Source organism: Cyprinodon tularosa, unplaced genomic scaffold (assembly GCF_016077235.1).
Source record: "Cyprinodon tularosa strain WSP-4 unplaced genomic scaffold, ASM1607723v1 ctg461, whole genome shotgun sequence".
NCBI classification, from domain to species: Eukaryota; Metazoa; Chordata; class Actinopteri; order Cyprinodontiformes; family Cyprinodontidae; genus Cyprinodon; species Cyprinodon tularosa.
The window spans coordinates 197,940-218,479 of NW_024039187.1; the positions used below are offsets into that span (position 1 = coordinate 197,940).

Genomic DNA, 20,540 nt, shown 5'->3' on the forward strand with positions numbered 1-20,540 from the left:
GTTACTGGATCAGCTGCTGCACAGCTACTGAACTCCACTGACTGGGCTGGATTTGGAGCATGTTGGATTCTGCACAATCCCCCATGTGTTGGACCCGTTTAGAGAGCTTCGTTAGAAGAGAAGTTGGGCCACATAGAAGTTCTGTAGTTATAAACCCATCTTGCTGTAGTCATAGCAACCAGTCAATGCATTTAGAAATTCAAACACCAACAGGTTAGAGGTCAACTCAGCAGAGCCCAGTGGAACATCAGGGGCAGCTGGATTTAAACCATAAAACCTATTAAATCTATTCAGTTTCCAGACTTTCATCTGTCAAATACTGTGCTGAATGCTACTAATAAAACCATGCATGTTTGTCACATCATCACAGAGAATCTGTCAGATGATGATGATATCTGTAGACAGTCTAGAATGTTGTATGCTAAGGCTAATACTCTTGCTCGTAAATTTGGTGCATGTACTGATGTAGTAAAAGTGGAACTATTTTTTGCATGTTGTACCTCTCTGTACACGGCTCACCTGTGGTCTACATATAAAACATCCAGCCTGCAAAGGCTACAGGTGGCCTAAAAGGATGCTTTGTGGGTCCTTTTCAAATGACCAATATGGACTAGTGTGAGTGAGATGTTTGTTACGAGAGTCACTATCTTACATGCAGGGACAGATTTAGGACATTTGGGCCATGATCTGCTTATCTGTTCTCCATTTTTCATTTGGATGAAATAATAGCTGCATGAATCATGACAGCAAAAAAGATAGAGGAGAGCAGGAGGCGGGGTTACCAATCTACTTGCTCTGGAGAGCAGAGTTCGCTGCTTTTAGATGTTGTCTCCAAAGTCTCCAGTAGCAGAAAAAAAACTCTAGATTTGGCGCTGATATGTTTTCATTTGTTTGACATTTTTAATCATTGACTCATTTTTATCCTGAAAATGGAGGAAGAAACAGTCTAACTGGGATCAGTTAGACTGGTGTCTGGTATCATTATTGGTCTTAAATCAACCTGTGTGGGCCGATCTTTAGTTTGGATCCATTCATCTTTGAAACTATTTAAGTCTTTCAAACATCTGAGAGAATCTGAACCTCAGTCTGTATCAACCAGATATTGGTGTCTCTGCTTCAATACCTGAGATAATAACCAGTTTACTATGGAGACCAGAAGCAAAAGCTTCTGAGAGATGCATGACTCCGGACCTCAGAAGGAAGACCCTGATCTATAAGATCTAAAGGCACCAATAGAAGTCAGTGAAATGCAAAAAATCTTTTATGTTCCTTTTTTGTTTTGGGATGATTGGGATGAAACGCTAAACTGATGCTACTACAATTTACACTGGCCAGTGGGTGGCCAGTGGGGCGGCCACTCTCTGCAATGCCCTGGCCACCCCCTGCTGGCTCCACTGGTTGAGCTGCGCTTCACCTTGAGTGGCTGCTTGTTGGTGACCACGTAGCCTCTCCACAGACTCAGCACCTGAGATAAAAGCAGAAGAAATGAAAAAAAAAGCTTAGATGAAACGATCTCGACCAGAGGTCTTCAACAGGTCTTTCTTTTATATTCCCCCTGAATTTATTTCCACTACTTTAAATGTCATTAAATCCACATTAACATGAATTCAACACACTGTAGTAAACAGATAAATGGAGGTAGAAGATGTCTTTCAGTCATCAATGCACACATTCAGCGACACACAGGAGCTCTTTCAAGCTGGACACCGTTTCATTCACAACACCTGTCCCATCAGCCAGGAATCCGAGATACTTTAATAATCCCAGGGAGAAATTACTTTAGTTACATTACTGCATCTGTAATAGAGTGACTATAGGACCAGTTTGATAGAACACTATTTCATACAATATATATAATTAGGGGGTCCCTGCTCTATCTCACCATCAGTTTGGGGGTCCTTGGCCTGGAAAACATTGAAGACCCCTGATCTAGACTCATCCAGGATCTTTAACCTGGACTGATGATTGTGAGGCTGTTTTAGAGCCAAAGGAAAATAAAACACAACTGGACCAATGAGCATAGAGCAACTCTTCTGACTGTTTATGTTCCTTTTGTTCAGCTGCCTGGTAAGACGACAAAGACTGGATCTAAAACAGCATCACTGTCCTCAGAAAGAAGCTGCTGCAATTACCAGGCTGCATGAGGGTGCAGCAAAGACCCAAAGCAGAAAAAAGGTGCAAAAGCACAGATTCAGCTCATCTTTACATCATCTTCTAAAATAAATCTGAGACGGACCCACCTGGATATTTGTGACATCAGTGGCTCAAAGTAAGAATTTATTTATTATTAGGTTAAACATTCCCATGTGACCACGAAGACAGCGAATAAACATAATGAGACTATCAAGGAGGAGCAGGTCTTTCAGTCCATGACTGGATGCAATCAGCCTGTTTTCCTTAGGTAGAAAACTTTGAACCAATCTGAGTGGATGATCTGGTTGAATTGGATCTATAAAGTGACCTGAGATGAAATGATGTGAAATGGAGCTATAGAAATAAACTGAAATGATTTGAACTATTTCCTTTTGATTTGGTGAATCAATACCCATTCACCAATGAAAGCTTTTTTTTCCTCCTCCAGAGATCCCCACCCCCACTCCCCCACCCCCACTCTCACCCACTGGGAGCCAAAAATAACCTCAGCAGCAGTTGTTACATCCGCCGTGAACCTCAGTAAATAAAAGAAGTGAAGGATTAGCCTGATAAACCAGACTAAATGTGAGAATAAATGTGTAATTTAGTCTGGCCCCGATGAAAGAGACATCGGAAGATTGTTGATGAGAACAACCCGTTGTTTTACAAACCATGTCTGTGCCTATTGGCCAAAGCTCTGACCAATGAGGGCAACTGACTGTGACGTAGGAAGCGCGACAGAAAGCTGGTGGGGGAGTTTAAATAAACGGCCTGTCGAATACGTCCTTCTTAAAAATGAATGACTGTAGAACCTTTATCTGCTCATATTTCTACGAAAACCCCCAAGTCTAATCCGTCCAGAACTGATTCCAAAGCAGAGTCAAAAATCACCATCAGCGCCAGCGGACCTTTACACACGGCTACGCCGAGAGAGGGCCACTGCATACGGGCTGCGGTTAGCCCTGGCTGCCATTAGCCTCGGAGCTCCGCTGGTTTCTCAACTTCGAAAAACTGTTTTTTTACACTGCATGAAAAGTGGGATTTTCGTCAATATGCGGCACTGTAGATTGTCATGGAACTTCAGGTTAGCGGCAGTTTACGGCAATTTGCAGGCTTCGCCGAAAACTCCCGTAAATTGTCAGAAATTGACATGGACTTTCTTAGGCAGTGTTCCCCCCATGCCTCCCCCCCGTGGAATTCTAGGGGAGGCTTTAACATGTAAATGAACATGCAGTGAGCTATACAAATGCAAATCAGGGTTGCAGGGGGGGTTTTACTCCAAGTGACATTTTTCTAAAAGGTAAGAAAATCTCTGATACAAAGAGATCAGGCTCAGTATAGCCTCTTACATTTTAGCTTGAATTGATTTATATAATTAAAGTATAGAGACCAAAACAGATCTTTAGCTGACAGAGCAATACATTTAGAGCAGTAATTATAAAAAAAAAAAATTGCATTTAAGATAAAAAATAAAATGTTGTCTGTCAATATGCTCAATTCACAATTACTTAAGTGGAAAAGTTTCAAGAAATGAGTCTGAGATGATTCACTTTATAACATGGCGCATTATCCTGTTGGAAGTAGCCATCAGAAGATTGGTACACTGTGGTCATAAGGTCCGGCCAGGTCAAGATCCGCAATTGCAATCGCACCAAACAGGAAAAAGAACATCGACAAATTCCGGTTCGTCAAATTAAAATATAGCAGCAACAGATCGGTGACTAGGAATTATAGCACAATTCTTATATATATAAAAAAAAAAAAAACTAACACCGTTTATTTAAATGATTGGATCCAAACTACTGGTTATTCACCAACGAGGAAGCAGATTTCTCATCTCCATCAAAATATTTATTTTATACCGAGGGACTTAAACTTTAATCAAATCCATTCAAAAGAAACTTCCTATTACAGGAATGAAAAGAGATGCTGAGTTTGGGAGTAGTGAACAAGTTCATTCAAAGAAAGCAGTTTGGAATTATCCTTATCCCCGTTACAAAAATCTACAAAAATATATATATATATATTTGGGCAGAAACTAAACATATGCTGGATGATGGTGGGATTTTTTTAATATGTCATATTAAATTAAGCACTCACAGGGTTCATACAGGAATGAGTGACTCTAATTTAATGCTATTTAAATGCTATTAGAAATTATTTTAATGCCATCAACAAGAACCATGTACACAAGTTATTAGTGTACATGAAATATGAAGGAGCTGTAAGCAGAGTTCCATGACTCCTGTATGTATGTAAACACACACACACACACACATATATACGTATATATATCCTCTAGCTTTTTCCCGCCTGGAGCGATATAATATATCTGACGAAATTATTTTTATGAGCATTTTTTATTAAAGAATTATAAATACTTCGATAAACATATTTCAATAATTTTAGTGCCAATTAAGGCCTTGATTTAAAAAAAAAAAGAATGATTTTTTTTTATTATTTTTATTGATCCGCGGAAACCCTGGTTCATCTCGCGCATGCTCTTTACGATCTCCAAGAAACTCAGAGCGGCGCGGTGTGCAGCCACAGTGGAGGATGTATGCTTTGCTTTGTGCAGGCGGTCTGGAGCGGAGTATGTGGGATTTCGGGGTAAAACTCCTCTTGGACGCGATGGCGACTCTGCATCGAATAAGACGAACTCAAAGAAGAGATGCTAGCGGTAAATATATGTTCGATTACTGCCTGCTAGGCTAAAAGCAGCCTAGCCTAAGCTACAGCTAATAGCAGCCTAGCCTAAAGCTACGGCTAATAGCAGCCTAGCCTAAAGCTACGGCTAATAACAGCCTAGCCTAAAGCTACGGCTAATAGTAGCCTTGCAAGAACAAGCTTTATTAAAGTGTATTTTTTGTGATTCACAGGAAGCAGTACGCCGTCTTCACAACTCGGAGACTAATTGCAGGCGCTATGAACCGGAGCAAGGGTAAGATTTAAAGAATATGCTTTCATTCTGCGGTAAAAGGAAATGGATACCGATCATAGCTTTACATTTTGTTTTCACAGACCTCCTATTTGCTCGGAGCCATATCAGCAAGTCCAGATTTGCACGATGTTGATAAAGACGACATTGTGTGTAAGTGACTTGTTTTAATGTTTTCTCCTTCCTTGTTACTGTGACTTGCGTTTGATTTTTATTCATACCACTCTCATTTAATTGTTTTCCAGCTGCCTGTAAGACGTATTTTGAGACGGTACGCAGGAGCTTCAGATATACCTAGCCGGCCAACACGTTGCGTGCGGAGACTGCCAAGCAATCTGTTCGGAGTCGGGCCAGAAGAAAGACGGTAAGACTTTATTTGGTGACTATTTTTCAGGTGCATTGATAGATGTGTTGTGTCCATACGCAGTGCGCTGATTCATTGTTTTTTTTTCAGCTGCTGAAAGCGAGGCAGAGTGTGCTAGCAGATGAGGAAGAGGAACTCTGGAAGTCCGCCACCGTCTGCCTCATGTCCGACGAAGAAGATGGCGTCGTTGGCGGTGTCTCTGGATGGATTGTACGGTCGCCGCCATTTCGTAGGCCGGATCTCTCTGAACTCTGTGTTAAGCTGCAGTCCCGGTTAGAAGCGATGCCGAAGTAGAGGGCCACGCACAGTAGGCGTCTGCGCATCGGACCTGCCTCGGAGGGAATGCTGCCAGTTACCTCCAACCCCGCGGAAGCAAACGGACCGTTCACGGAGTTGTAATTTTTAGATACGCATGTGTTTGGATACGCGTTGTGTATAGTTGTGTGTGTTTTAATAAAGCTCTTTCTTTGCATAAACAGCTTCCTGGCAAATGTTCATTTCCTGTATAAATTCATTCATGTCCTTGATGGTAGCCTAATTATTGTGTAGTAGTGAAGGATGACATAAATACACAGCATATAAATGAATAAATATATGAATGAATAAATATATGAATGAATAAATATATATTCATAAATATATATATATGTAAATTTATATGTAAATATATATATATATGCCAACCAATCACGAGCGACTTTACTTGTTTAAAAAGAAGTGGTTCCGTCCAATACTCATTAAGAAAATTAAAGCCTGGCGTGGCCACATTTGGTTTTGCTGCCAATCACGAGCGATTTTACTTGTTTGAGAATAGTGGTTTCAGCCAATACTGAGTAGGTTATTCAAGCCAGACCTGGCCAGCCGCGCGGGTTTGCTGTGTTCATATGCTAATTAGGGCCATTAGTACAGCTGATCGCTCTCCACATACGTCAGAGTCCGTTTCCGACAATTTGTGGCACGACAAACGCGGACAAGCGCGGGTTGCAAATTGTCGGAAACTGACGAAAATCAGGGAGATCTGCAGGAGTTTACGGGGGTTTACGGGGACGAAAATCTCACTTTTCATGCAGTGTTAATTACGCATTAAACCGGAAAATGGACCATACAGTGACGCCTTAAAGTATATTATTCTCGCCTCAAATGATCCTAAAATTTATTTTTATTGAACAACAGAAAAGAGAACTTTTAACTTTCAATGGAGCGCCCCATTAAAAGCTGCTGCCGCAGTGCATCATGCTACTGTTGTTGCCATCTTCCTTGTTGCCATCTTTCCTTCTCCAGCGTCGCGCAGCTTTGTCATCAAGCCCTAAAACCCCACCCACTTTGCATCCAAAAATTCAAAACACATCTCTGCGTTGTGATTGGCCCGCCAGTTATAGGGCCTGGGGCGTTGATCGAGGCTAGACCACTCGCAGGCAAAAATGATTTTGGCCGCTGGTGGGTGGGGCTAGTTTACTAGGCTAGTGAACGATGAGATTTAGAGGGTAATTCTATTCAGTTTATTTCTATAGCTCCAATTCACATCATGTCATCTCAAGGCACATTACAGTTCAACAGATCATCCAGTCACATTGATTCAAAGTTTTCTATCTAAAGAAAAACAGTTGATTTCATTGACTCATTGACTCTTCAGCAATCCCTCCCACTAAGCATGCTTGTAGAGACAGTAGAGAGGAAAAACTTCCTTTTAACAGGAAGAAACCTCCAGCAAAACCAGACTAAAGTGCTAGTTATCCTCCTGCAGCAGTGTGTCAGAGTAAGCTTGACGCTGATATTTTTGAATCCCCAATTTTAAAGCGTGGTCTGCGCTATGTTATTCCATGACAAAATGCAAAAGGGACAATCACCACCTAGCTAGGATCGTGGGTGTTCATGTGTTGGTTTGACGAGCTTGTTCGCTATCTACAACCCCTCATCCAACGCCGGACGACACAGTTCACCCGTGAGCGTTCCCCATAGACTGGCCATGACGCTGGGTGTTTTGCCTTCGGGTGTAAACCAACAGACCGTCGCACAGAGCTACAAACTAGCATCCTGCACGTTGTCTGGGATAGTGTCCGAGGTGTACCAGGCGTTGTGGACGGAGCTACTGCCAGAGTTTCTGACATTAGGTACCAAACAGGTACCACTGTCTGCGGTCACCTACAATTTTGGGGAGGTGCACCAGTGTCTGCGGAAGGGGCGGCATATCTATGTTAACTGCGACACACACGCAGACAACCTGGTTTCTGAGCATAAACCAGGCTCAGTGTGAGCGGCCATCTGCTGAGACGGACTTGGGTTCAGGAGAGAGAAGCAGACATAGAAAAAGAAGCATAGATAAAAGGCTACTTACAACAAACTTGCTGCCTGACCTCCCGCATTGGTTGGACTGATGCAGAAGTATTGGTGTCACTAGGCAGATTCTGTGAGGCTTCAGCAGCTCGGAGACCTGATCTGTTTGGAGGGTCACAGACACATAGAGCAGCAATGTTAGCAAGACTGATTGGTTCGTCTTTTCTAAGATGAATAACTATGTTGAAAGTTGTTTTGTGTCTCTGTCACAGAAAGGAAAAAGTGACAATAACTGCATCATTTTCTTTCTACAGCGACTCTAAATACTCACTTTTTTACATTTTATTGTAATTGAAATTCATGAATACAACAGATTCCTTAATATTCCTCGGATCTTATTACGCTTGGATTTATGTGCTATTATCAGACGTCTAGACCAGGTTCCCCCGCTGGGCTGCAGGGTGGGGACACCATGCTTTCATGAGGACACAGAAAAGCCTAAAAACCAAAATCAAAATAAAGTTCATCATTTAGAATGTATGAAGAGAGCCACATGAAGTTCACTTCACATTTACTTTAATTGAAATTTTAGGTCGTTCCAATTGAAAATTTGTTCTTTAGGTATGAAAATGTTAATTTTAATAATCATTGAAATAAAAGAAAATCCAGTAACACTGCAAAAAAGCAACTGATAATAATTGCTAAATAAATATCTACTGAAAGATCAAAGCTATTCTTTGTTCATTCATAATTCAGGAATTTTACATATTTTTGACTTGTTTTAAATGAAAATGAGCAGTTTTAATCTAATCAGAATTAGAGCTTAAATTAAACTGATCAATTCAGCTGTAAAATATTTTTATTATATTTTGTTAAAATATAATAAAAATATATACTTAGCAGAAGAAATTTGTGATCCTATCTAAATACCACTGAATTCCAACACTACCTCCTTATTTTTATGCAACAACTTGTAATTGTTTTCTCTGCCAAGCTCATTATTGTGAATATTAATATTTATCCTGCTTATAAACTACAGATTCCTCCGATAGATCTTGTTTATACTTTAAGTTCCTTCTAGTGGTGCTTTGCACGAAGCACAAGCATGTAGATGTTTCACTCCTGGGTTTCAGTTTTTTTTTTTTTTCAGTCTACTTTCATGCAAAGATCTGAGTGCTAGCTGGAGGTTTATTTCCTTTTTCATGGAAATAAACCCACTTTAAACATCTTACTGCCCTTAAAATGCTGTAAAAAAAATTGTCTTGTTAAATGTAACGTGACCAGTATTGATTGCCTCTGCAATCTGAAAATTCTGTTCTCCAAAATTTGATCAAATTGCAAATGCAGCTAGTTGCCATACAGATCCGCTGCTGTGGAGAGTTGGATCTCTTCCTCCATCATCTAAAAAGAAGGCCGGCTCTGTTGTAGGAATTCCTCTAGAACCTCTGGAGAGGATTTCACAGAGAAGGAAGAGGATGATGGACAACAGTGAGTGTAGTGCCTATTGTTTGCTAAGCCAAATGTAAGAAAAAAAAGTTCCAATAAGCACCTACTTAGGCACTGAGGTCAAATTTCTGTACACAGGAAAAAGAAGGTTTAATGTCCAAACTTGTTGATTGTTCTGGTTGTTTTATTTTCCTATGTCAGTCAACAATTACAGAGTTTAAACTTTCCTTTGTTCTTTCTTCTATATCTGTTGCTCTGGCAAACCCAAAATGCCCCCTGGCCCCTTTCCACGCCCCTAAACTAGGGTGACCAGATTTTTTTTTTTGGACCTACCAGATTTTTTTTGGGCCTTATGAATGCGTTCCTACTTTTGAGAACACAAGACCACAACACACTGATATTTATATTTATAGATGTTTAGAGAGATGCCTTTTAGTGCATTACTAATATAGGGCCCAAAAACATCAATGCATGAAAAAAATTATTAATAACAGCCGATTCCAATGCCAATATCGATATATCATGCATCTCTACAAGAACAATTTCAATTCCATTCAGAAAAATATGAATATGCTTCATTTTAAAGTTAGCATAGCATATTTTTTCTTATAAACTTTCTGGTAAACGTGGAGATATATTTCATTGCATGTTGCATATTTCTCCTTTAAATCTGCAGCTCTTCTTGCCTATCACTGTTTAAACAGATTTATGAACCTATTTACTAATATAATGATGCCAGAAACAAATTTTGTAGATCTGTAGAAGCTCCGCAGTCGTATTCTGTCTGTTCAATATGAAAACATGTTCATTTTAACCTGTTACTGGGAGTCATGGTCCTCTGAGAAGCCAAGATTTTTTTAAATAGTAAACAAGAACAAACTATGTTTTCTCAGCTTCTTGCGTTATAATACTAACTTGTTTAAACTTACAATCTGTTGCCATTTTTAGCTGAAAAAGCTCAGTATGTCTAACTGAGCTAACCCCCCCACTGTAGTCGAACAAAATCTCGGAAGACTTTGACATTCCGCCGGACAATTTTTTAGGTATGAAAAGTAGGACATGTCCGGGAAAAAGAGGACATCTGGTCACCCTACCTAAACTTTAGATAGTGGACTAATCCACATTAGTTCCTGTCTCACTTCAGAACAAAAAAAAAAATTAGAAATAAATATGAGAAATAATAAAAGATACATATAATCAACAATTATTAACCTGCAAATAAACTGTAAATAATGCAAAAATTACAAATTTAGGAATAAATTAAGACAATTCAAGTGGATAAAGAAATAGAGAATAAATAGCTCCAACAGTGAGCATTCTCCACATCAGATAAACACAGAGTGTAACAGAATGTCGCAAAACATCCTTCCAGCTTACATCTATAATAACTGCTGGAAAAACAGCCAATGAGTTACAGCAATGTTTTATTTTGCTTCAGTATTAATAAAGTTTGTCTTAACTGAAATAAATCAAACCTGCAGAAGCAAAGTGTTCCGTTACGTAGAAAAATAACAATCAAATCTCTGACATGAGGTAAAGCTTGGTTATTTAGGGTTTTATTTATTCTGGATCTAACTGGAAGCCAGTCACATTTTTTATTTTCTGTACCTTCCTGATGGTAAATAATTACAACAGTCCAGCGTTGGAGTAACAAACGTATAAATGCAATAATCAAGAGATGAAGGGACATAATAGTGTCCCATCCCCTTAGTTACATTATACCTGTTGTTTATCTGATCTGATTTTTGTCATTCATTTCCTGCAAATGGGGCAGCTGTGTTTTTTGCAACTAGTTCTAAAGAAACGTGCTGATATCTGGTTATTACAGAGAATGTTCAAGGCTATAAGGGCTGGTTGTGCAAATGTCCTCTGTTGATGAAACAGCTGTGGAGTTCCTCTAAGAATCAAAATGTTATTTTTTAGCTCGTCTAACCCTGGCTGCTGTTTCTCTGTCTATGTCTGTGTCATTGACCTGCTCCGCTAACTGAGCTCAACTATCCACAGACACCTCCAGGCATTGAAAATATTTAGGCTCTCCAAGCACTTCAGAGAGAAGCTCTAAACTTTTTCTTGGAGCAATGTTCAGAAACTACGCTGAAATTGTCATAAAACGGGACAGATGGACCCAGTATTCAAGGTGAGACAGCCAGTAGGAAACATAGTCCCTTAGATGAGCGCTGGATAGACACAGAACAGGAAATATGCAGTAATATCATAATTTCAGATTTGCTGTTTATTAGTTTTAATATCAAGCGGCACTCATGTTTTAAAAATATTAACATCAGCTCTTCCCTGTCAGCATGGTGGGCCTCACCACGGTCGGCTCCCCCCCACCTCCTCTCACATTTAGACATATAGGGTTGTGGGCTGTCGATTGGGGGAGTGCGCTGGCAGCGTTTATCTCCCGGAGGGGGGGTGGACTGTGCTGGACACCCCCCTTTTGGTAATCCCAGTTTTAATTAAACCTGAGAGCAACACGCAACAACACCACATTCGAGCAGACGCAGGGAGGATCGGGGTCTTCTCACACCCCAGTTCTCTGGCTGCCGCCCGGAGTCTGGGGCCTTAAGGAAGGGCGAGCCGCCTGGTCCGTGGTCTTGGCGGGGGGCTTCTGCGGGGCCTGGGTGGCCTGCTGGTTCCTTCCCTGTTCTACTTACATTGCAGTGTCCATATAATCTGTAAATCCCCGTAAATAATTATAATAAAGCTATTTATAAGCATAAATCAAGCGGAACATTATAGCATAGCTGTACTGCTCCACTTGTGAAACTAAAATCTGTTGGGCTCTTTTTGGCATGAAGACAATTATTCTTATTGCGACATCGTCAGATAGGACACTATAAAAAAGAAAAAAAAAGAAAAGCTAAGTTCAAAATGTTTATTAAAACAAAACAGAACTGAAACAGAACAGTAACTGGCTGCTGTGGATCTGTGGATCTACAGCGACTGCAGGGAAAGGCGGGATGTCGACCAATCCCTGACACTCTGGTTTGAGAGTTCAGTCCTTCCTCTACGAAAGAGGTGAGATCCAGCTGATGGGCTGGCGTCTCCTAGGGTGTCCCTGATGCTGCAGCCCCGGAGAACATACAGGAGGCTGATCCAGGTCAGGGGGAAAACAGAGCAAGCCGGAACAGTCCAGGAATCCAAGGGTCCACAGCTGATCAGAAGTTCCAACCCACACAGGAACAGAAGGATCTAGACCTCCAGGAATCCAGAGATTGCCCGGGCAGGTTCTGAGTCCAGAGTCAGAGGGGTCCAGAAGCATGACCAGACAGACACGCAAAGATGCAGAGAGGCAGACTCAGTGGTTGAGAGAACAGAGACAAGACGTTGTACCAGAATTTCTGCATGAAACTTTAAACTGGTCTCCTCCTAGGAGCCAGGCTTACGGGGATAAAACTGGCCCTCTCCGCGTTCCAAGCCAAAACCCTGAGGGCTCTGTGGAGAAGGACCAGGTCACGATCAGAAGACAAGACAGAACCGACAACCCTCTCACTCCACTGGACGCCAGAAACCAGAACACAAACCTTGGAATCAAACTAAAACTGACCCAAAACAGCACTAGACGTAAAACACAAAACAATGTTTTGGCCCCGATCACTCTGGCCGAACCGGATATAAAGCGCGCACGCAGGTGGAAAAGATGAATGACAATTAGGAACTGTGCAGAACTAGGCAGGTGAGTGAAATTAATTAAGGTGAAGCTATCAGGCCAGATCATGACAGAAATTGGGGCCATCAGTTCCAGGTCAGTTATCTGATGGTCGACATCCGTTCAGTGTCAGTTCCTCATCAGTCGTGGCGTCTAGCTTATCCTAAACCTCTGGGTAACTTGTGCATAACTTCTGCGTAACTTATCCAGAACTTCTCTCCAACGCATATCACGTACTGACGTGTTCCAGACGAGCGCTGAACGTGTTTCTAACTTCCAGCTACTGTATAATGGCGTATTGGCAGCGTTTTGGTATAAAGGGGGTTCACAGGAGGAAACCGTCAGTTCTCCTCCAGACTTCATCCCCATCATAGGGTGAGCCAGAAGGTGAGGGTGATGGATCCTCCCTGCGTTCACGCCCACCACCAACACACTTCCTAGCAGACATGACGCTCAATCTGCTGACACCAAAAACCTTCTTTCTTTCTTTTTCTTTTTTTTTTGGCGGGCGGTAAACAGCAGCTAGGTTAATACCGCAATTATAGAAATCGTTTTCTGCAGGCCGGCGCCTCTGGACACTGGCTTGTGCATCATTTCCTGGGCATTACATTGCCGTGCGTTATGAAGAAGTTAGGCTGTCGTTGGACAGAAGTTCTGGACTCGTTATGAATACTCTATGTATACGCCCAGCATAGAAAAAACACATAGAAAGTTCAGCATATGCCAGCGTTTTAGGAGATCCTGGGACGTCATTCATACACTTGACAAATCAGCAAGGTGTGACAGGGGCCTAAAGAGCAGAACTAGTTTTCATATCATTTCTTCTTTAGATTTTGATACATGTTTGGAAAAATTAAACCTGATGTGTGGATGAGCAAGGAGAGAAACAAATTTATGGTAAAAGCTGACTCAGCACTCCTTCACCGTCTGCCTCCATCTACCTGTAAAATCCTGATAAAAAAGCAACCTGCTGATAAATAATCTCTGGTCTCTGTCGTCTCAGAAGGAGTCCTGACATTTTTCACCAGCCGCAGTCAGCAGCCTGACTCATCTCTGAAGTTCAACTGATGCTTGGGTTTTTGGAGATCACCTTTACAAGTGATGAGCAATACATCATGTATGCATATTTTCCAGCTAGGCAGAGCCTGACTTGTTCCAAGTGGCTTCTTTTTAATCACAATGAGAATTTCTTGTTGCAGACAGACAATTTTGCAAGATTCTAAAATTAACATCTGCTCAAGTCCCCCGTGATGTCAACTCTAAGGAGTAACTTCATGTTAAAACTGTCCTTTTTGATAAAGCTTATAGTTAGAGTGGCTCAGGTTATCCTGACTGAGCTATCTCTATAGTTATGCTGCTATAGTCTTAGACTGCTGGAGGACATACGGACCCCTTTTTCATCATTCTCATAGTAGCTCCATCTGGTCTGTTCCTGTTTGGCTGTGACGCCATCCTGGAGAGAAATATCAGCTGTGCTGCTGCCATCAACACCTTTGTTTCTAGATGTTGGAGCTTGGCCTGTTTTTCAGTGTAATCCTGTTTCTCTGACTGTGACTAACTTGATGTGCTCTCTTCATCCTCTGACATGGGAGCTGGCTCGGAGCTCGTCTGCCTGGCTGTGTGTTTCCTGGACGGGGCCGCCTGTGGAGCTGGTTGATAGTTGCCTTTTGTATCTATGCTTCTTTTTCTATGTCTGCTTCTGTCTCCTTGAACCCCAGTCGGCCTCAGCAGATGGCCGCTCACACTGAGCCTGGTTCTGCTGGAGGTTTCTTCCTGTTCAAAGGGAGTTTTTCCTCTCCACTGTCGCTACAAGCATGCTTATTGTGAGGGATTGCTGAAGAGTCAAATTGCTTTCCTTAGATAGTAAACTTTGAATCAATGTGACTGGGTGATCTGGTGAACTGTAAAGTGCCTTGAGATGATGTGTTGTGAATTGGTGCTATAGAAATAAATGGAATAGAATTTAATGTTTGGTTGAACACAGAAAAAGACAGGAGCATTTTTCATTCTAATCTGCCCTATATTGATAGAAACGCTAATGATGTTAGGTTCTTACCTCTTAAGGTCTGAGAGACGGAGTCCATGCTGTCAGCCTCTGAGACAAGATAAGCTTAAGCAGAAATGTCCAGGATTCTCTCTAGATCCATAAAGCTGAATGAAAACAGCTCGACCTTAGCTGCAGATGTCCGCCATGTACGTCCAGATGAGGTGTAAATCAAATCAGAGGTAAAGAACACTCCAGAGCCGGCTGAAGACACATCTGAAGAAGAGCTGCTTTCTGTTTCTCACCGTGCATTGAGACAAACACACATTTTGCTCATGAACTTAGACACACATCCTGTTCTATTTTGCTAGCACAAAACCACATTCAGGAAACGTGCACTTTCACAGAAACAGGTATAGAAACAGTGAAACGACAATGATGGAAGTTTCTCTGGAGTGAACTGTGACAGAAATAAGACAGAAACACGTTTAAAGAAGATAGTTTGTTTGTAGGAAAGGTCGGAGTTTAGTTAGTCTAAATGAAGGTGGAGTCCAGCTGGGGTTTAAGCTGTAAGCTGGAGGCCTAAACCACAATGACGATTGACTAGTTGGAAGTGTCTGATAACACAGCCTACAGTGTTTTTAACTCATTCTCGCTAGGTTTCCATTGTCTGTCATTAGTCCACATGTGTCTGAATCAGTATTATTATTAAAAGTTCAGTATTATTTCCCAATATATCTTATATTGTATATAATATATCATTATATGCAGCTTAATACGATACAGACTTGACATCAAACCCGCATCTATGATCGCTAACGCCTGCTGGAGCTACGGTCACAAAATGTTTTAAATCCAGACATTTTTCACCGCTTAAAAAGCTTCGGAGTTCCACGGACTTATGTCAACAAAACAACAGCGGAACGTAACGGTAGGAGGAAGAGATGTGCAAGACGGAGAAAGCGAGGCTGCAGAGGGGGGCTAACTGTGAAGCTAGGGAGCAATTCCCACAGACCTCCTCTTCCATCAATCCTGCTCTCCAACGCCTGCTCATTGTAAAACAAAATGGATAATCTCCGACTGGAACTGTCTTCAAGGAAGGAGATTAGTAACTGCTGCACCATCATTCTGACGGAGTCATGGCTGCATCCAGCAATACCGGACAATGCTATTAGCCTGGAGGGGCTAACGCTATACCGCGGCGATAGGAACAAAGAACTAAGCGGTAAGACTCGGTAAGGCTGGGCGATAATTCAATAACTATATATATATATATCGATAGACGTGTGGCGCAATAGAAAAAAAGAGGGTCGATAAAAGTTTGATAAAGAAATGCAGTTTTACTTCCTTCTCATTGTAGCCTACCATGTAGGTTGATGAGACTCACTACTTTCTCCCAACCAATCGCAATCGCGGACCCAGGCACGCCATCACAAAGAGCCGCCCTCTCACACCACAACACAGAGCACGTAAAGATGTCGCAGCAAGGAGAGGTGGAGGAAATTGTTCCAAAGAAGGGTATTTGCAGTTTGGCAGTATTTCGGTTAGGGCAAGTTGGACAAAAAACAAACCACAGTCATCTGTAAAATTTGTAGGGAACCAGTGAAAACAAAGTCTGATAACACAACCAACTTTTTTTTATCATCTCAGCAGCTCACACCAAAAGGAGTATGAGCTGTGTAGGCCCCGGCGCGCATCTGCATCGTCCTCCGAGGAATCTTCGGGAATTTCTGCCAAAACAAAGCAGGCGACGCAAGCTAAATTGGGCTTCCTGGTTTGTGATAAATACGTGTGGTAATGTGGCCTTTTTGTTAAGTTGTTGCATGTTTTCAAATTTTTTATGTTTATTTTTGAACTTGTTTGCTTGTTTTCAATTTTGTGTGTTGCATGTTTTTTTTTTTGGATTTTGTTTGGAGGCCACATTACCACTCACACCTGGACACGCCCACAGCAACGGCACAGGTGTTCCCCATCAACCAAACAGCGTGCCGACTGGGACGCTGATTAAAAAGGCAGCTGTTTGGTTGGAGAGACACACCGGACATGGGAAGGCCGATCATGGAGGGAGTCGGACGGAGCGGGTGAGAGAGAAGCAGCGGGAGAGGTTTGGGAACTGACGGCCGGAGGCCCGCTGGAGCGAGGTGCAGAGACGCACGCCGGAGCGAGGTGCAGAGACGCACGCCGGAGCGAGGTGCAGAGACGCACGCCGGAGCGAGGTGCAGAGACGCATGCCGGAGCGAGGTGCAGAGACGCACGCCGGAGCGAGGTGCAGAGGCCCGTCATGGAGCGAGGCGCAGAGGCACGCTGGCGAGAGGCGCGTGTTGGAGGTGACCTCGCAGGCCAGCTATGCTGGAGAGGCCCACACTCGCAGCGTGCCGGAACGAGGATCCAGCGCTGGGATGGAGGCTCGTGTTGGAGGTGACCTCGCAGGCCAGCTATGCTGGAGAGGCCCACACGCGCAGCGTGCCGGAACTAGGATCCAGCGCTGGGGTGGACGGTGCCCTCCATTGTACTCGCCAAGTGCGCATCTTTTAACAGACTGGCCCATTGACTCTGCTGCTCTTCATCGTCTGTATTTTTATCTTTCTTTTTAATCTTTTTCCTTTTAACTTATCTTTTTATCTTTTTTATTGGACTTTAATCGATTAAACTTTTTGAAGCTCTGCTCACAATCGCCGCAGTCTGTTTGGTTTTATGTTTTTTTTTAGATGATCGCACCTCTCGGGTGCCACATACGACACAGCGTCCAGCTCCCCTTCTGAACGGATTTTCAGTTCTGGAGGGAATGTTGTGACGTGCACCAGGGCTGCCTTAAAACCTCATAAAGTGAACCAACTTGTATTCCTTGCAAACTATTTGAGTTGAATAACATGTGAAAGCCAGCCCTACTCTTTGTTTGTATTTATATATATATATAAAAAAAACAAAAAAAACTGTTTTCTCACCCCTCGTGGGGTGGTATGTGTCATCCTCAAGCTCGGGTCCTCTACCAGAGCACTGGGAGTTTGAGGGTTCTGCGCAGTATCTTAGCTGTTCCTAGGACTGCGCTCTTCTGGACAGAGACCTCTGATGTTTTACCTGGAATCTGCTGTTGCCACTCTCCCAGTTTGGGGGTCACAGCCTCTAGTGCTCCAATTACCACTGGCACCACTGCTGCTCTCACTTTCCACATATTTTCTAGCTCCTCTTTCAGCCCTTGGTATTTCTCAAGCTAGTCGTGTTCTTTTTTCTTGATGTTGCTGTCGCTTGGGATTGCCACATCTATCACTACTGCCTTCTTCTGCTGTTTGTCGATCAACACGATGTCTGGTTGGTTAGCCATCACCTGTTTTCAGTCTGGATCTTGAAGTCCCATAGGATCTTAGCTCGGTCATTCTCAACTACCTTAGGAGGTGTCTTCCATTTTGACCTTGGGACTTCCAGCCCATACTCATGGCAGAAGTTCCTGTACACTATGACAGCTACCTGGTTGTGGCGTTCCATGTATGCACTTCCTGCCTGCATTTTACAACCTGCTGTTATGTGCTGTATTGTTTCAGAGGCATCTTTGCACAGTCTGCACCGGGGGTCCTGCCTGGTATGGTAGACCCCGGCCTCTATTGATCTTGTACTAAGTGCCTGTTCTTATGCTGCCATGATTAGTGCCTCTGTGCTGTCCTTCAGTCCAGCCTTTTACAGCCACTGGTAGGATTTTTTCATATCAGCCACTTCTTCTAATTGTCTGTGGTACATGCCGTGCAGCGGCTTGTCCCTCCATGATGGTTCTTCTTCCTCTTTCTTGTCCTCACTTTCAGTTTTCTCCTGCCTGAGGTATTCGCCAAGCCATTTGTCTTTGGGGGCCATCTTCCTGATGTACTCTTGGATCTTAGTTGTTTCATCCTGGACAGTGGTCTTGACACTCACTAGCCCTCGGCCCCCCTCGCTACGCTTGGTGTACAGTCTCAGAGTGCTGGATTTGGGGTGGAACCCTCCATGCATTGTGAGTAGCTTTCTTGTCTTGATGTCAGTGGCCTCTATCTCCTCTTTTGGCCAGTTTATTATTCCAGCGGGGTATCTGATGACTGGTAGGGCATATGTGTTGATGGCTTGGATCTTGTTTTTCCCATTCAGCTGACTTTTCAGGACCTGCCTTACTCTTTGTAGGTATTTAGCTGTGGCAGTCTTTCTCGCTATCTCCTCGTGGTTTCCGTTAGCCTGTGGCACCCCAAGGTATTTGTATCTGTCCTGAACATCTGTAATGTGGCCTTCTGGTAGTTCAACCCCCTCGGTTCTGATCATCTTCCCTCTCTTTGAGACCATGCGACCGCACTTGTCCAGTCCGAATGACATCCCAATGTCGTTGCTGTAGATCCTAGTAGTGTGGATCAGTGAGTCGATGTCTCGCTCACTCCTGGCATACAGCTTGATGTCATCCATGTAGAGAAGGTGACTGATGATTGTTCCGCTTCGGAATTGGTATCCGAAGCCAGTCTTTGTGATGATCTGGCTGAGGGGGTTCAGGCCTATGCAGAACAGCAGGGGGGATAGTGCATCGCCCTGGTATATGCTGCACTTGATGGTGACTTGTGCTATTGGCTTTGCATTGGCTTCCAGACTTGTTTTCCACAGCTTTATGTGTGCCATTTCTGTATTTTACACACACATAAGGCGCACCGGACTATAGGGCGCGTTTTTTATATACAAGTACATGTCCTCTACTACCTTTAAATACCTCTACTGCATATTTAAAAATACAGCGGGGGCAAAACTGAGTATGACTGTGCTTTATTCATGTATTTATTACAAACTATTAATCAAACCTGGGAGCTGACCGTGAGACAGACACATCGAAGATGACACAGCGCTGTGATCACTCCTAAATTAACTTAAAATCCTGAAACCTGCCGACGGAATATGTTCGCTTTTATTACCGGTATCCTTGTGCCTGCAGTTTAAATTATTTAGATGAAAAACACCTGCCAGCCACCGTGGTGAACCCGGAGGCTGCCCAGCCTAGAGGCTGCTGTTGAAGGGATTTCTAGTGTTGGTGTACCGCTGGTATGTGGGGGTCTGAGCGCCTCCGACAGAAATAGATAATCTGGATGAACTGACTGCAATTATTAAGTTTTCAGTGGACTTTCTCACTTAAAAAACATATTAAAACTACTTTATTCCCACTGATCACAGCAAATATAGCTGCAAGATTTAGATTATTTAGATGAAAAAACACCTGCCAGCCGCCGCGGTGAAGAGGAGGAGACCCGCCCAGAGGCTGCTGTTGAATTAAGTTTTCAGGTAGAAAAACAGAGCGGGAGCAAAACTGAGTATGATTGTGCTTTATTCATGTATTTATTACAAAGTATTAATCGAACCCATCAAAGTCATCATCCTCTGTTTCTGAATTAAACAGCTGCGCTAAATCAGACATGCCAATTTCCCCTTCTTCGCTGTCAGTCACTTTCCGTGCAGCGCGGCTCCTCAGAAATAATGCCGGCTTTTGCGAAAGCTTGAACAACAGAGCCAGCAGACACGTTAGTTCAAGCATCAACAATCCATCCGCTAAAGGTGGCGTAACTTGCCCGGCGCTGCCTTCCACTTATCGTGAAACTGTGGTCTCCGTCTGTCATCCATCGCTCCCACGCCGCTCGCAGCCTTACTTTGAACGGCCGGTTCACACCGATGTCGAGCGGTGGAAGTTCCTTTGTCAGACCCCCGGGATAACGGCGAGCACAGCGTTTATTTTTTTTCACCATGTTTTTCACATCAGCTG

The 20,540-nt window shown here is 43.0% G+C and overlaps 1 protein-coding gene across 1 annotated transcript in view; it reads right to left on the minus strand.

Annotated features, from left to right (window-relative positions):
- Nucleotides 1–15,052, minus strand: part of carmil2 (capping protein regulator and myosin 1 linker 2) — an 81,364-nt gene extending 66,312 nt beyond the window's left edge. Inside the window, exons 1-3 of the mRNA XM_038301142.1 lie at nt 14,864–15,052; nt 7,771–7,871; nt 1,415–1,465 (exon numbers count right to left, since the gene is read on the minus strand). Coding sequence (XP_038157070.1) covers nt 1,415–1,465; nt 7,771–7,871; nt 14,864–14,891 — 180 coding nt within the window. The 5' untranslated portion in view covers nt 14,892–15,052. The remainder of the gene's footprint in view (nt 1–1,414; nt 1,466–7,770; nt 7,872–14,863) is intronic.
- Between the last annotated feature and the right edge of the window lie 5,488 nt (nt 15,053–20,540).